This window comes from Ceratotherium simum, chromosome 23 (genome assembly GCF_057802395.1).
Source record: "Ceratotherium simum simum isolate JZ-2026a chromosome 23, ASM5780239v1, whole genome shotgun sequence".
Taxonomy (NCBI): domain Eukaryota; kingdom Metazoa; phylum Chordata; class Mammalia; order Perissodactyla; family Rhinocerotidae; genus Ceratotherium; species Ceratotherium simum.
The window spans coordinates 3,785,928-3,801,407 of NC_141922.1; the positions used below are offsets into that span (position 1 = coordinate 3,785,928).

A 15,480-nucleotide genomic window follows, 5' to 3' on the forward strand; every position below is an offset into this window, starting at 1 on the left:
GCTACTGATATTTCTTGAAAGCTGCGTATAGGGTCAAATTATAGAAACAGTTTCCTTCTTGAGGTCATAATGAGGGATCATTTAAAGTGTAGATTGTTGATTTGTCACTCTAGCTGAGGCATGTAGTTTGTATAAGAGGCTCACGTTCACCACCAGGGGTCCTCTGGACACCAGCCGCCCTTCCTACTAGAGCTGTGTGACGGCCGCTGCAAAGCCTGATTTCTAAGCAGCAGCCCAGAGGTGGTCTCTGCTTCAGTTATCTGGCGTGGAATGGCAGTCCTTTGGTACTGTTGCTATTTATTAAATAAGGTGAGTGATCAGAGTAGGGATAAATTGGATGTGTAAGTTAAAAAAATTTACAGTGATGAAATGATAAAATAAGTTGAATGTGTATATGCACGTTCAGTAAAATAAAAATGTCAAAGTTGGTTTGAGGAGTGAATGAAAAACTACTTGATTGCCTTTTGGTATTTGTGTTATTTTGGTCAATATAAACAAAAACCCCTCTGTTTTATAACATACATAGTTAGCATGAAAATTTTGGTGAGTTTCTTGTCCTGTCCGCTGTTATGATGCTTCTAGCACTATATTTGGAAAACCAAAGTGGCATCTCCTTACAGATTTTAGGAGTGGTCTTATTTTTCTTTTAAACTTGATGACGATTAACCTCCCAGCAGTTTCTAAACCTAGTATTTAGCTTTGATCTCCTATATGGCAAAACAAATAAGAAGTGGCCATTAATTAGTGTCTGTGAAAATACTTGTTCAATATTGTTTGGATTAATAATAAGTTCAGAATTTTCTGCCTTTTTGTAATTGCATTTTCTCTTTTATTTCGTATATCTCAGTGCTGCTTAATTCACTAGTTCTATTTCCTGGTGATATTGATGCATCTCTCAGGTACTGGTTACATGTCCAGCATGTACTGCAATGGCTCGTAACTGAGTTTGTACCAGGGCAGGATTGCTGACACCAGATGACTGTCACATGAGCTTCAGGATTTGGTGAATTAGGGTTTTGCACAGCGATGAGAGCAGCTCATCTATCTTATATTCTGTCTGTGGGCACGTTTCTTCTCTTCCTTCCTTTGTCTCTTTGGACCTCACTGTGATTCAGGCATCCTCTGTAGGCTGAGTGAGGCCTGAATCTCTCTGGAAACCTTTGCAGCATCTAGAGGTAGATGACGTTATAGGTGGTGGTTTAAGTGTGTGGGCTGGCTGGTGTTCAAGTGCAGGTGCATATCCCAGCCCTGCCACTGACCAGTTAGCTGTGATATTAGTATGTTACTTAATTTCTCTGTTCCTCAATTTGTTCACATGTCACGTGGGTTATAACATCATCTACCTTAGTTGGTTGTTGGAAGTATTATTTGAGAAAATAGGTGTAAGGCACTGTAGCACATTGGTGAGGAATGCAGACTAGAGTTTGACTGCCTGAGTTTGATTTCCAGCTTTGCTACGTAGAAGTTCTGTAACCTTGAACAAGTTACTTAGCTCTCTGTGCTTCAATTTCTTCATCTGTGAAATGGGAGTAATAGAATCTACCTCATGGGGTTGGTTATTAATAACTACGTGAGTCAGGATTTTAAAAGTACTTAGAACAGGGCTTGGCACGTAGTAAGCATTAACTTGGTGTCATCATTATATCGTCATCATTATTTTTCATTATTATCAGTGTCTCTAGTATGCTGTTTTGTAACTGGCATGTAGTCAGTACTCAATAAGTGTTAGGTATTGTCATTGTCCTTGTTTTACAGGTGAACAGACTGAGGTTCGGGGTGGTGAAATGATTCTTTCTTAGTCTCACAGGTAGAACTGGGGCCCCTTTGCATCTTCCAGTTACAAATTCAGGTTCTACCTCAGCTTCCCCGGGGTTCCTCCAGAGAAGCGGAGGGAGGTGTAGTAATTATTATGAAGCTTTGCAGGGAAAGCAAATAATACCAATACCATCACCTTTTGAAGAATGTTGTGTTGAGACCTATTGTCTATTTGTCTTCAGAAGGTGATTATATCCTTTATTATGACTGAATTTCTTTAGTCCCCACCAAGTCATAATTTTTGTTGATAGAGTAAAATTTTCAGAAAAATTATTTCTGTTTTTATGGTGGAAACAGTGAGACACAATGACACAGAAATGATAATTCTATGAGTCTTAAATGAAGTAAGCTTAGAATAGGATACCTAACTTGTAGAAGTTAGGGTATATTGTAATTATCAGTTGCTAATGGAGGGTACCATATTCTAAAAGTGTTGATTTTGTTTAAATCGGTAACTCTTGATTCAAACATTAAAGAGGCAAGAGAAGATAAATTTTGAATTATGTATATATAATATGAATTATATTTTTCTTTTGCATTCCTCCTATTAGCTGACATAAAAGCATTTACCAGCACTTGACTCTTCCAAGAAGTATTGTCCTGAAGTTTTGGTGTTACTTAAGGCAAACAAATAAAACCATAGACCTATATGAGAAATGTGAAAGTCAGACTTGTGTTTTTGTGATCTGCTGTTGGTGACATTTATAAGCAGTTTGTTTCTTAATAGTTCTTTCCCAGTGACTTTCTCGTTTAGGTGAGATTTCTGTAGGGAAGCCAGATTGGACAAAATTGTACAGTGTATCAAGGGTTTTGGAATTACTTTTTCTGCTTTCTCATCTTGCTCATAGCGTTGTTTGTTAGCCTTCTAGTAACTTTTATCTAATCTCACACGCTGTTGTCATTTTTGCTCTAGTAAATTTGCAGTGGAAGTTCTGATAGGAGTATCAATACTACAGTTGCGTGATTTCTCTTTTATGTGGGATGGGAAGAGGCGGTCCGTGTGGTTTTCTTAGATTTTGTCAATTTTTCTTCTTCCATTCTTATATTCTTGCAAAAGCAAGGTTTTCACACTGTTTAATTCACTTATTCAGTAACTATTTATCAAGCCCCTGTGCTGAGTCTTGGAGGTGAAGCAGTGCTCAAGACCGAGGCAGGCCCTGCTCTCACTGAGCCTAGTCTCCAGCTCTGACGTCTAGAATGTCTAGATAGCTCCTCGGTAGCTGTGGTCTATAAAGCAAACTAGAAATTCCCTCTGCCTTCTGCTCATTACCTGTGGGTGACAGAAGGATGTGTGGAATCTGGCCTCCACGTCTTACTAACCATTTTAGTGATAAGGCCTTGGAGACATTATGTCCAGAACAGACAAAACTCCTTCCTGCCGTGGAGGTTGCCTTGTAGTGGGGACAGCCAGACAGTAAACTCAGTGTACAAACAGGTCGTGGGGTATTTCAGAAGTTGTGAGTGCTGTGGGAAAAGCGAAGCAGGGTGAGGGTGTGGACCATGCAATTTTAGACGAGGTGGTCTGAATAGGCCTCGTGGAGTAGGTGACATTTGAGCAGAGACTTGGCAGAGGAAAGGGAGTTAGCCGTGTGGATATCTGAGGCAAGAGTGTCCCCCCTAGAGGGACAGGCAGTGTAAAGGCCCTGAGGTGGGTGCATGCCTGGCATGGGCAGAGGATAGCAGGGAGGTCAGTGGGGTTGCAGCCAAGGAAACCAGGGGAGCAAGGAAATGAGGCTGAGATGTAGGGTGTAGACAGGAGAGGGGCCGCCTCGAACGGGGCCTTGCAGACTGTGCTAAGTGCGTAGGTGCCTGTTCTGGGAGAACTGGGGAACTGTCGCTGAGTTGTAGCAGAGGAGTGAAGTGGTGTGATGGGTGCTTTGCAAGGGTCAGTGCAGCTGCTGCTTGAGAGTGGCGTGTAGGGCAGCAAGACGGAAGCAGAGACCAGGAGGAGCCCTGTAGCTGTGTTCCAGGTGGAAGCGGGCAGCAGCCTGACGTGGGACAAGTACATGGTTTGGATATACTTTGAAGGCAAGGACAGTGGGATCTGCATGGGCTGCTTTGAGGTAAGAGAGAAAGAGAGGAGTCCAGGATGACTAAGGTTTGGGGTCTGAGCAAATAGTAATCTTTCCTGTGAATTTTAATTAAGAGTTTACTTGTTAAGTAGGACTTCTGGAGTTGCTTTCAGCTGTACTGATACTATAAGGAGTTTGTTTTAAAAATTACAGAAGTTTTTAATGAATGATGGCCTTTATATCAGTATATAGAATTTCATAAATAAGAGCATAAAGGGACTACTTTGTTCACTTATGTTGCCATTAACTGTAGGTCATTCCCGTTCTGTGTCATGGATTGGGAATTTAAAAGCATAATTTGTTTTCAAATTTAGCAAGAAGAAAATAGTAACGACCTCACCAAGCTAGCTAGTACTTGGGTAATTTTTCAGCTCTTTGGCCTCAGGCAAGTTGCTTCACCTCTCTGAACCTCACTTTCCTCTTCTGTAAAAATGGGGAAGGAACTGCTTTGCTGGGATTACGTTAAGGAGTGAACATGATTGTTTTATATATAAAAACATCTGGCACAGTAGCCGGTGTATAGTTGCACTTTGTTGTTGTTAGCAGTGGCACCTTCCTCCTCTTCTGCTCTCTCACACTGTCATCTGCCCTTGCTTGCAGTGGCCTGATTGGTTCTTAACTTTTCCGTAGCCGCTGCTTGCGTCTGGGCTCTGCTTCATCAGTCGGCCACTGTGCTCTCTGGCCTGGAGGAATTTATGCTTCTTTGTATCTTGTCGTCTTTTATACCCTCAGGACCTTGTACGTCAGGAGGTGATATTTGGATATTGAAATAAAATATAAATTAGTTTGGTGGGGTGGGAGAGAAAGCTGCCATCCACTGGTTACTTGAAAATCAGAAACAGCTTTTCCTCTTCCTCATTCTCCACACTCACTTTCTACATCCTAAAAAGTTCCCGAGTCTGTCTCTTGTCCTTTCCTCCAATGCCCCTGCATTAGCCCCAGCCTCTCTCTTCTCTGGGCAGGTGGTACCGTGGCATCTATCCAGTCTGGCTCAAAAACCCTTTTGGGGCGTGGTGTATGTGAAGACCTCTGGCTTCCTGGGTAGTGGGTGGGCTCACTGATGCTGTCCTCTTCCTACTTGTATGACCCTGTCTTCACTTGTCTTTAAAAGGGATGTGATAGCACTGATTGTGCTTAGATGTGAAGATTAGAGGAATTGCTCTCTGATATGTAGAATATCGTCGGTAACTCTTAAAGGTAGCTTTTATTTTTTAACTTTGGAAAGTCGTAAGTTCCAAGAGAGACTCACAGTTTGCTTGGGTTATTTGCACAGTCTGTTAGTTGATGGTTCAGATTAAGCCCTAAGCCATTCTCGTGGGGCTGAGCCAGGTGTCAGACTCGTCCATGGGTTGCTTTGGTGCTTCCCATGGCAGCAGTAGGCCTTCATCTCCTGGCTCTCCTCAGTCATGGTGGAAGCAGAGGGTATTTTTCATGTATTCTGATTAGTCTATCTGCTTGTTTCTTCTGTTCTTTTTCTAGCTTGGTTGCCTGTGCTTTTCTGGAGCTCTTGTTCTTCCCAGTGTTGCCTGGGGTCAGAGTTCACACTGGTGAATGATGTGTTTTCACTGGGGCGTATAAGAGGTCACTTGAGCTCTGGCTACTATTAGGAGCCTGGAGACAAAGCTGACATCAAGAGGAGCATGTTAGAAACGAAACCAACTGTCTGGTGGCGTCACTGGACACAAATGCATACCTTTTCTCAGCCTTTGTTTAGTTCTTGTTTTCAGAAGTTAGTGATTTCATAAAGCCTCGGTCATGTTCTCAGTTAAGTAAAGTATTTGATTTTTTATTAGTTTATGGGATTTACTACTAACAAAATCACTTATACATTAGGAGAGCTAAACTGTGTGGAGCTTGAATGTGTATTAGTATGCTCAGACAACAAAAGCCCCAGCATCCTAGTTGCTTATTATCTTACTGCTCAAGTGGAATGTGTTCAAATTACTAAATTTTTTAGATGGCCTTGACTATCTCTCAGTCTGAATAGAAAAAATGAGTAGCTTTGCATTTTTTAAAAAAGTTGCTAGGACAGGTTGTTATTTTTCTGTCCTGCTTCTTCAGTGAGTTTATTACTCACTTATATTTTGAAGCTAAGAAAAGAAACCATGCATCTTGTATCTCTCAGTATTCCCTAAGCTAATTTTAAAAGAATCTGGCAACCTCAAATTCTTGTTTTTATGTCTTCTAGTTTTTATGAATTTACAAACTTAATACTAAAGTATCAATCTGGAAAAATGTTTTACCTCAAAAATAGAGTTCCTCTGGACATATTTTTTACAGACTTGTTTTTAATGTTGATCAGGATGTTTTTTCAAAATTATTCTTATTTCATCAAGGTAATTATTTTAACTGTAAGGTCAGAAGTAGGCTGGTAAAATGCCAAAAGCATGACTGAAAACAAACGTGGTTTGAGGAGCCATCTACAGACATGGCTGGGTCAGACTTGATTTGTAGCTTACTCAATTTTAGGACTGCCTGTCAGGTTTGTAAACAGGAGTCTGCCAGATGAATTGAACACAAGGGTGAAATTAGCATATTAATAAGGTGCTGGCTACTGGCTGCCTTTTTCTCCTCCCTCTTTCCCTCTCTCCCCTCCCTCTCTCTCCCCTTCCCTGAATGAATCTAGGAACACAGACCCGTGGGGTCACATTACTAGCTGGTTTCATTCTGTTCAGTAGCTTAATCTGGCCAGGATGGTCTGTGTTTCAGATTGCGGAAGCACGAGAAGATTCTGTAACTGAGAGGAGATTCTGTAACTGACAGGCATTCTTCAAGCTGCTGGAAAGTATTACAGAAGGAACACCTCCCAATTTTGCTTCAAGCTCTGAGAAAAAGGAGCACACAGGGGAAACTTAGTCTTGCTTGTGGATCGAAGCAAATCCTGTGGGAGCGATGAACTGGGACTTGGTGTGCGGACTCCTGGCTTGATCTTTATAGGACTGAGTTTATGTTGTTGGAACTGGCGGGCCGAGAGGCCCTGAAACCAGCAGGTGCCATCTGTATGGAGAAGAGCGGCTGTAGTCCATTTCCAATGTGTTGGGCTAAAGGTATAAATAACTTAAAAATCTGTTCAGTTTAAATTTTCTTTAAATTCATTCTTTTGCACTAAAAAGGTGGATAAGAGTTTTTCAGAATTTATTTCAAGTAGACTTGTAATAAAATTTAAGGAAAAAATGGAAATTGATGTGGTATGGGTGTGCAATTATTGCATAAAACCAATTAGACAGCTTTTGAAATAGTAAATAAAATTACAGTCTGTCAAACAGTAAATAAAATAGTAAATTCCGTTTTTATGGAAATGCATTTTAAGTGAGTAAACTGTCTTATTTATGCTCTGTCCCATGTCTTTTAAAGTTTTATGTTGTGTGTTTTAATCAAGACATCCGTATTCGTTCTGTGATGTGGGAGTTTTTCAAGAATAAAGAGACTAATTTTAACTTATAGGACTGTAGGAAAAAAGAGTAACATGAATTTTCATATTGCAAAAATTGATTTCCTTTACTCTCTGTAAAGATTGTGTATTTGATTTGAAACTCCATATTATTGTAAGATGGGCTTATCACTAAGGGTCAGCAATGCTGTGAATACACAATTTTCCATTTTAGTGTTGTTAGGGTTTTTATTTATATAAAAATATAAAATGTGGCATTTTCATTGTAACAATACAGTATTTTGGAAGCATGTTTAGAAGTTAAAAATGCCATATAATGCATGTATGAAAACATTTAGTTGCTTTGTTTAAAGTAGTAGTGAATATTTAACCTGAGAGATAAAGTCCTTAATGAAGAATTTAATACATGTATTTATTATTATTTTAAAAAATATATTTAAATATCATGTTACTCCACTTAGGAAAGGTGTTTAAAAGGAGGAAGCTGCACTTGGTAAAGAGCTGTGGTATTGTAAGCAGAGCTTCAGACTGAGTCCGTTCAGTGCTTCGGTTAGCAGTTTTAGTACCACCAGGATATTGATGTGTCAGCACCAAACTACAGTTTCACCATTACAGTGGTTTCCATTTATTGAGTTGTCGTCATCATCTATTAATTCTTTTCTAGGCTTTTAAACATTTCCAAAACATGATGTTTGAACTCTTTTAGTAGGATGCTGTCTGAACAAAGCACCTGGCACTTGATTATATAATAAGATCTTCAGAGTAAAGAGTTTGCTGAGTTAAATTCAAACTCCTGAATTTTAAAGGATGTTGGGTATGGGAACTTTGTAGAATTGCAGTTTCTCACCTCAGGACTGTATACATGATTGAGCATGACTGGTAATGAGTGCTCAGAGGCGAAGAGTTCTATACTTGTTGAAAATTTGGTCTTTTCCTAGACTTGCTGGGATTCGTTTGCATAATGCCACCTCCATGGTGTGATAGCTCTCTGTTAGCCCTGATCCTTAACAGTAAGGCTCTGATTTCGTTCACGGAAAGCTAAGCTAGATTCAAGATCTATGAATCCAGTAGCAATGTGATATTAAATAATCAGCTACTGGATTTTTTAAAAATTCAAAGTGACTTGAGAAATATGAACTTTGGAAGAAAAGAGAGATTGTAGTGTTTTTGTTCATCCCAAGTAATTGATCCAGACAACTTATTTTTCTGTTATGTTTGCAGACTGGCAGAGCAAATGAGTAGAGGCGTTTTTAACTGAAATGTCATTTTGATAGAGGTCAGGGTTAGGCACGAGAGCAGAGCTCAGACATGCCGAAGACGGAAAAAGGTAAGACAGCATCCAAGTCAGAATCAGTCTGTTTGTAGGGCTGGAGCAGGCCATCTCCTTAGATGAATGTTTTTGTGTTTAGATTGTTCAGGAGGAGGTTCTGACAACGCTAAGGAGTTTGTTCCCTTCGCGGGGCAGAGCACACTGCTTCCACAGTGAGCACGCTGCACGCAGGCATCTTGGTGCACTTCCTCTCCCCTTCTCGGCTTACCCTTTTGCACCAGGACAGAAAGGCAGGAAACCTTAGGTTTTTATTCTGGTTAATTTCGCTATGTGGTAAAGACAAAGATATTGGTCTATAGGAATTCGCTGAATTGGTTATTTTCAAGCATAAAAGTTACGACTTGTAGATAAAGACTAAAAAACTCTAATCCAAAGAGTATACAAATCTCTACTTGGGGTTAGACATTCTAAACCTCACATTTGATTTTGTCAGTCACATTAACCTCAAAAAACAGCTATGTCCCAATTTAAGAAGACAATTTAATAAGTATAAAATACTTATTAGAACAGGCTAAAAATAATAGAACAGACCTATATTTGTATACTTTGAATTGAAACCTTTAAAGTATTCTTAAAACACTATGGGATCTTTTCTATAATAAAGTTTATGGTACTGTTGAATTTGGTGTAAAGAATCCACCTTAGATCCCACCCATGGAAGATTATATTTTAACGTATTTAAGAGGACTTTGTTGAAACATGTGTTCAACTATATCATAATTTCCTAGGCTTAAAGAGACTTTTAATTCAGAGTATTGAAGTAAATGTAAATGTTCACAGTGCTGTGTTTGATTGCAAGGCTTTTGAATTCAGAAAGCCCTGCTTGGATAGTTTTTTGGTTATATCAGTATATACATTATTTGTTTCATCTTTTTGGAAGATTGGGAAGGATTAAAGAGAGATCAGAGATTGGTTGTTAGGAATAAGTGTGTTTGTTGATTTTTTCTATATCTTGCAGTAGTGGATTGAGATTGAATATACTATTAATAGTTTGTTTGTGCAGTTCTGGATCCTGTGGTTGAAGTCATGCTTTTTCTGTATCAATATTTTAAACTCCATCCATCCATCCAAATTGCTTTGTGTACAGCCCACCTTCCCTTCTGTGTCTCAGATTCCAGTGGTTAACTGCTTGTTGATATCTACATGGGTATTTTTCATAAGCATCTGATACTTACCTGCCAGAGATGAGCCCTTTAGTTTTTGCCCCTGAAATCTGTTCCTCCCCAAATGCTCCCTGTCTTAATAAACATATTGGACCCCATCCATGCAGTTATTCATGTCACAGACTCAGGATGCCTCTCTGACACCTCCTTCCATGTATAATGAATCCATCTTTTTATCCTGATGATTCTGTATACAAAATAATTCTTGAATTCCTCACCTTCTGCCTGTGTCTGTGGCATCCACTCTGGTGCATGCCACCTTCATGTCTCTCTGGGCTGTGGGAGTTGCTTCCTGTTGATCTTCCTGTTTCCTCACACGTTCATCCTTCACACGACTGCCACAGTGACTTTGTAGAAACATAAATCCAATGTTATTCTCCTTCTTAAGAAACTCCCCAGTGGCTTCTCCTTAGAATTGGATAAATCGCAGATCCTTCACACGGCCTGCAAGGCCTCACCTGCCCTGGCTTCTCTCCTCTCCTCCAGCTTCAGGCCCTTCGCCTCTGGTGCTCATCAGTGGTATGGTTATTCTGACTTGTCAGTGCCTTAAATACTCAAAGCTCTTTCCTCTCAGGCCTTTTGCACCTGGGGGTTGCCTCTTCCTGGAACTGTCTTCTCTTCCTTCTCTGCCTAGCTGACCCCTACTCATCTTTTAGGTCTCAGCTTAAATGATCTCTTATCCCTCTCAGTCTAAACCAGTTTCTCTCCGTTGTTCCCTCTCTGAGCTTTCTCTTCTGGTCTTGCACAGCATTTACTGTGATTGATCGTTATATATTGTATTTATTTGATTTCTGTCTTCTTTGCTAGATGGTAAATGTAACACAGTCAGGGATTATTGGCAAGTAATTGGCACAAATGAATATTACCTTCATGAATGAATAATTCTGTACAGGGTTAACTAATTCACATGCTTTGAAAACAGCTCAGTGAGAGGAGTGAATTGGTCACACATGCTACATTATAGTTCTCTCAACAGATGTGTCTTGGTCAGGCTCCTAGAGTCTGATAGCTTCCCTGGGAATGACCCCCCTGGTCCTCTGTCGCTCCTGTGGGATCATGGCCGTCAGGTCTGACAGATTGCGGAGCTAACTGACTCGTGGAGGAGACAGATTAAAAATGTATTTATATGGAAGCATATAAATATATAATTATATTTATGTAAATATCTAGATATCTGTAAATTTATAGTAAAAGGTATTAAATGTTGTCCAGAGTGACTAAGTTTTATGAGCACACAGCCCAGGGAACAACTCATGGTGCCTGGCACGTAGTAGGCCCTCAGTGCAGGCTGAGGTGAGTTCCAGTCCGTTCTCCCCCTACCCTGATGTCCGGTGATGTCATGAGAGACTGCCCGCCTGTCTGCTTTTCTCTCTCCCACGGTGCCTCTAATAGGCTCCAGCCGCATAGCTGTATGGGCAGTTAGTTTTGTGAAAGGACCCTACTGGGTTATGCCTCTTCATGCCCCTTTACGCTTTTGCTGCTCCTTCTGCTCGGAACATTCCTTTCCTTCTTCCTAAATGTGAAACTTTCAGGATTCCACTCCAGCGCGTGGCCCATCTCCTCTCTGCCACCTGGACCACAGAGCTGGGCCCTGGCGCCTTTGTGCATTAGCTCTGCACACACGGGCAGAGTTAACTCCTTCAGCTTGCTTTGCTTGTCTCGCGTTACTTGGTTGTAAACTTCTTGCAGGCCAGGTTCAGATCTTATTACTTTCTGAATCCATATGGTCAGACACAGCGGCCCTCAATAATTGTTCAGTCAAAAAAAGTCCTGAATTGGTGGAATCTGGGGTATTTTTCTAAAGGAAGTGATGTTTGATTCAAGTGGAGAGGGTGGGCAGAGTACTCCGTGTATAAGAATTCTGCATGCAAAGGCACTGAGAAATGAAGATGTTTGGGGTGTTTGGGAGGACATGGGCCTTTCCAATGATGACGGTTTGAGCTACATTAAGGTTACTGGAGGGGGGAGTAGGAAAGGCTTGATCTTCCACCCAATTTCTTTGAGGGGTGGGGCTCTTCTTCCTGAGCTGTCACCCTGCCCCTAAAGATTGGTGTTCCCCAGGGTCAGTCCTAGGCCTTTTGTCTTGTCCCCATCCACCTACTTGGCACCCTTCTCCCTCTTCTGGGGAGCCTCATCCCCCTACGTGGCTTTGCACACCTTGTCTGCCTCTGTCCCTCGCTGTCTTTAGCCATAGGTGTCATCTCTCAGCACCTTGCATTCTTCTTCAGGTGGTGGGTGCCTTTCCCTCTGCCTGGCACACCTCTTTCCCCTCAGTTTCCCTGTGGTCCCCTGTGAACCCCTAGCCGTTCCAGCTTAGATTCCTTGATGATTTTCTCTCATAGCGCTCTTTCCTTTGTTAAACTCTTCACGTCACAGTGAATTAATTGTTGGTAAATGTTAGTGTAATGTTTTTGTGTCCCCAGCATGTAGTAGATATATTGAATAAATCAGTTTCTGATAAAGAATCTGAAAGTAATAGGTGTCTCTGTCACTGCAAAGAGGGAATGGAGATGGGGGAGCCAACAAGTAGTGAAGGAAACTTGCAAGTTCCTTAGAACTTAGGCAACGCTTGAAGAAAAATAAGGAAGACAGCTTGGCATGTGTATTCTCTGTGAAGGGTCCATCTTTGCCTCTGATGTCTTAACCAAAAGAACACGGTAAACTCCCTTTTCATTCCTATTTTGAATATTAATAACATCAACTCCCTTGCCCACAAAAATAATACAGTAGGTATTAAAATTTCTCTTAAATTCTTTCACTTGTTCTAGTTAAACATTTGGGAAAGAGGCTGCTAGTTTCCCTAGTATTCTCTTTATATGCAGTTTTAGAGCTTTCAGTTGAATGTATGGTTTTTGCCCAAATATGACCTTCTCAGTGAGGTAGGGAAAATGTGTCCCCACTTCATGTTTTTTGTCCCCGGCTTCCATCCATCTCTCACCCTCACACCACCACCAAGTCTCCTGAACACTTGGTGTGTCCAGTACATTATGTGGACAATACATTATATGAAAATCCCTGATTGTGTCCTCTTTGACCACCGTATTTAACATGGAACCATCCTCCTGCCATCACCCCTCGCCCTGTTCTCTTTCTCCCTTGCATTTGTCACCATCTAACATACTGTGTGGTTTCTTGTTGGATTGTTTGCTGTCCACAGTGAAATGCACACCCTAGAGGTGAGGAGCCTGCCAGTCCTGCTCGGTGTACATGCCAGTGCCTCATACATAGTGGACTCCTGTAGAGAACAAATGAATCAGTGAAGTAAATCATCTTGTCTGCTTGGAACAGCAGAGGTTTAAATCATGAGAAGGAAATAAGAAGGATTATGGAGATTTCTGTGAAAATTAAGAAAACTTTTGCATTCTTTCTAGTGCTTTAATGGTTAGTGACACTGATTTTTAGTGTTCACAAATCTTTGATTTCAGATTCATCTGTAATTGTTTAAACTAAGAAATTTATTGTAAATTCAACAGTTTTGTGTATTTCATAGCTTTATCAGTTTTCAGTTAAAAAGAAAAATCTTAACTTTAAAACAATTATCACTGAATATTTTAATTTTGTATTTAAGTAAGATTTGTGCAAATTTTATAATGTTATTGATGTAGCTCACATAATTTTAGATTTATGTTTAGGTATATATTCTTTAGCTTCTTGAAGTGATACACATTTGTATTTTTATACCTTTCTTCCTGAAAAGTTGTATAAAATGAGTCAAGTTTTAAGTATTTTATAGGAGTTTGATGTTGAAAAGAAACTAGCGGTAGTAAACTTTTTCTTTGGTTTGTTTTGTGGTTCACGTAGCTGTGGTTCATTTTCTGTGTTCTTATTTTCATAGATGGTGGTGAATTTTTTTTACCAGCTGTTCACAGTATTCAGTTGAATTTGCAGGCTTATGGATAGGAAGTTTTACTAGTTACAGTAGTTTCTGGAGTTGAATTACTTTTTTTCCTGTAATATTTTGATGGGCTATGTTGAATCTATAGATCAATTTGGGAGAATGACCTGTGAACAATATCGAGACCTCTCGTGTATCTATCCAATTATGTAGGTCTTTAATTTCTCTTAGCAGTGTGTAGTGGATCTTAGTGTGGAGGTCTTGATGTTTTTTGATGCTATTGTAAAGGACATTTTTTGGTTTTTAAGTTTAATTTTCCAATTCTTGGCCTAGTATATAGAAATAAATTATCTTATTTATCTTGTGGCCTTACTGTAAATTCACTTATTAGTTCTGGTGGTTTACTTGAGCAAGTAGAAAATCCAGAGAAATCTATAATCATGTAATCTGCAAATAAAAATTTCATTTTTGATTTTTATACCTGTTATTTCTTTGCCCTGTGTTTTTGCCTCCACTGGGACCTTCATTATGGAAGTGGAGAGGGGGCATTCCTGTCTTGTTCTGACCTTGGAAAGAAAGTGCTCAGTGTCAAATGTGATTTAGCTCTAGTTTTGTCTTCGTTTTTTTTTGTTTTTATAGATATCCTTTATCAAATTGAAAAACCTTCCTTTTAATTCCTTGTTTTCTGAGAGGTGTTTTTTTTTTTTAATCATGAGAGGGTGTTGAATTTTGTCAAATGCTTTTTCGGAATTGAATTTTTCTGATTGAATTGATCATATGAATTTTTCTGCTTTATTTTTTGTGTGATGAATTATGTTTTAATCCAATCTTGCATTCCTGAGATAAATCCCACTTGATCGTGATGTACTATCCTGTTTATACATTGCTAGATTCAGTATGCAATATTTTATTATTTTGTCTGTTTTCATGAGGGATATCAGTCTAATTTTTTTTCTTGTAATCCTTTTGTCAGGTCTTCATATTAAGGTGCTGCTGTTTTCATAAAACAAGTTGGGAAGTGTTCCCTTATGTTTCCAATTACATGATTAATTTATATAAAGTTTAAAAAACACTAACCTATAGTGACAGTAATGGGAATAGTAGTTCCATTTGGTGGGTGGTATTAATTAGAAAGGGACGTGAAGATAAAGTAGTAATGGAAATGATCTGTATCTTGGTCTAGCTGGTAGTCAGAAGGATGGAGATACACACACATATGTATATGTATGTGTGTGTGTAAAAAGTCATTGAACTGTTCACTTAAGATTTGTGCCTTTTACAAGTTGTACTTTAATACAGAACTATTAAAATTAGACTGTAAATGCATCTCCCATTTTAACATTGCATTTCTGAAAATCAGGGATTGTTGTGTTTTGCAAAGGGAAAATTATATACATCAACAGAAAACATTAAACCAGTTTCCTAAAACCCAGTGAAGAGATTATATATAAACAAAATCTAAAATGTAAAATTTTAAATGCTTAAAATTTTGTTTCTTGATTACCAGACAGTATGGTTAACAGTTGCTTTATGTGGAAAATGTGCATGCTATTCACTAAACATTACGTGCATAATAAAGTAATGTAGCATTAAATAAATTTGCTAGAAAAGCATGCAGACAAAAACTTAGAATTAAAAAGAAGGCAATTTCCTAGAATTATGAAGTGAAGAGGAGAATTGAGGCTTGAAGAAAGTTGGGGAAGGAGGCTGAGAGGTTGGAGCAGAGGATTTTGGTGATGAAGGGGCAGCTCGTGCGAAGTGTCATACTGGGAAGAAGTTCCAGAGGTGCTCAGTCATTGCATGTGGCTCTGCAGCCGGGACAGTCTGATGAAGTTCTGTCAGTGGCTGGTGCTTTAGGGTGGAAACAGTGCACA

General features: G+C 39.6%; 1 protein-coding gene across 7 annotated transcripts in view; it reads left to right on the forward strand.

The window, feature by feature from the left end:
- PTK2 (protein tyrosine kinase 2) overlaps positions 1–15,480 on the forward strand; it is a 282,896-nt gene that overhangs the window by 66,151 nt on the left and 201,265 nt on the right. For 2 of the 7 annotated variants that reach the window (XR_015555941.1, XM_087447402.1), the window contains exon 1: positions 6,616–6,934. The exons of 2 other annotated variants lie outside the window; for them this stretch is intronic. Coding sequence is in view for 4 of the 5 variants with exons in the window: in XM_087447402.1 (XP_087303528.1) it covers positions 6,835–6,934 (100 nt within the window). In the remaining variant the exon portion in view is untranslated. Of the gene's footprint in view, positions 1–6,596; positions 6,935–15,480 lie in introns of those variants that run through there. 3 more of the 7 variants (XM_087447400.1, XM_087447403.1, XM_087447407.1) reach the window with 2 other exon arrangements.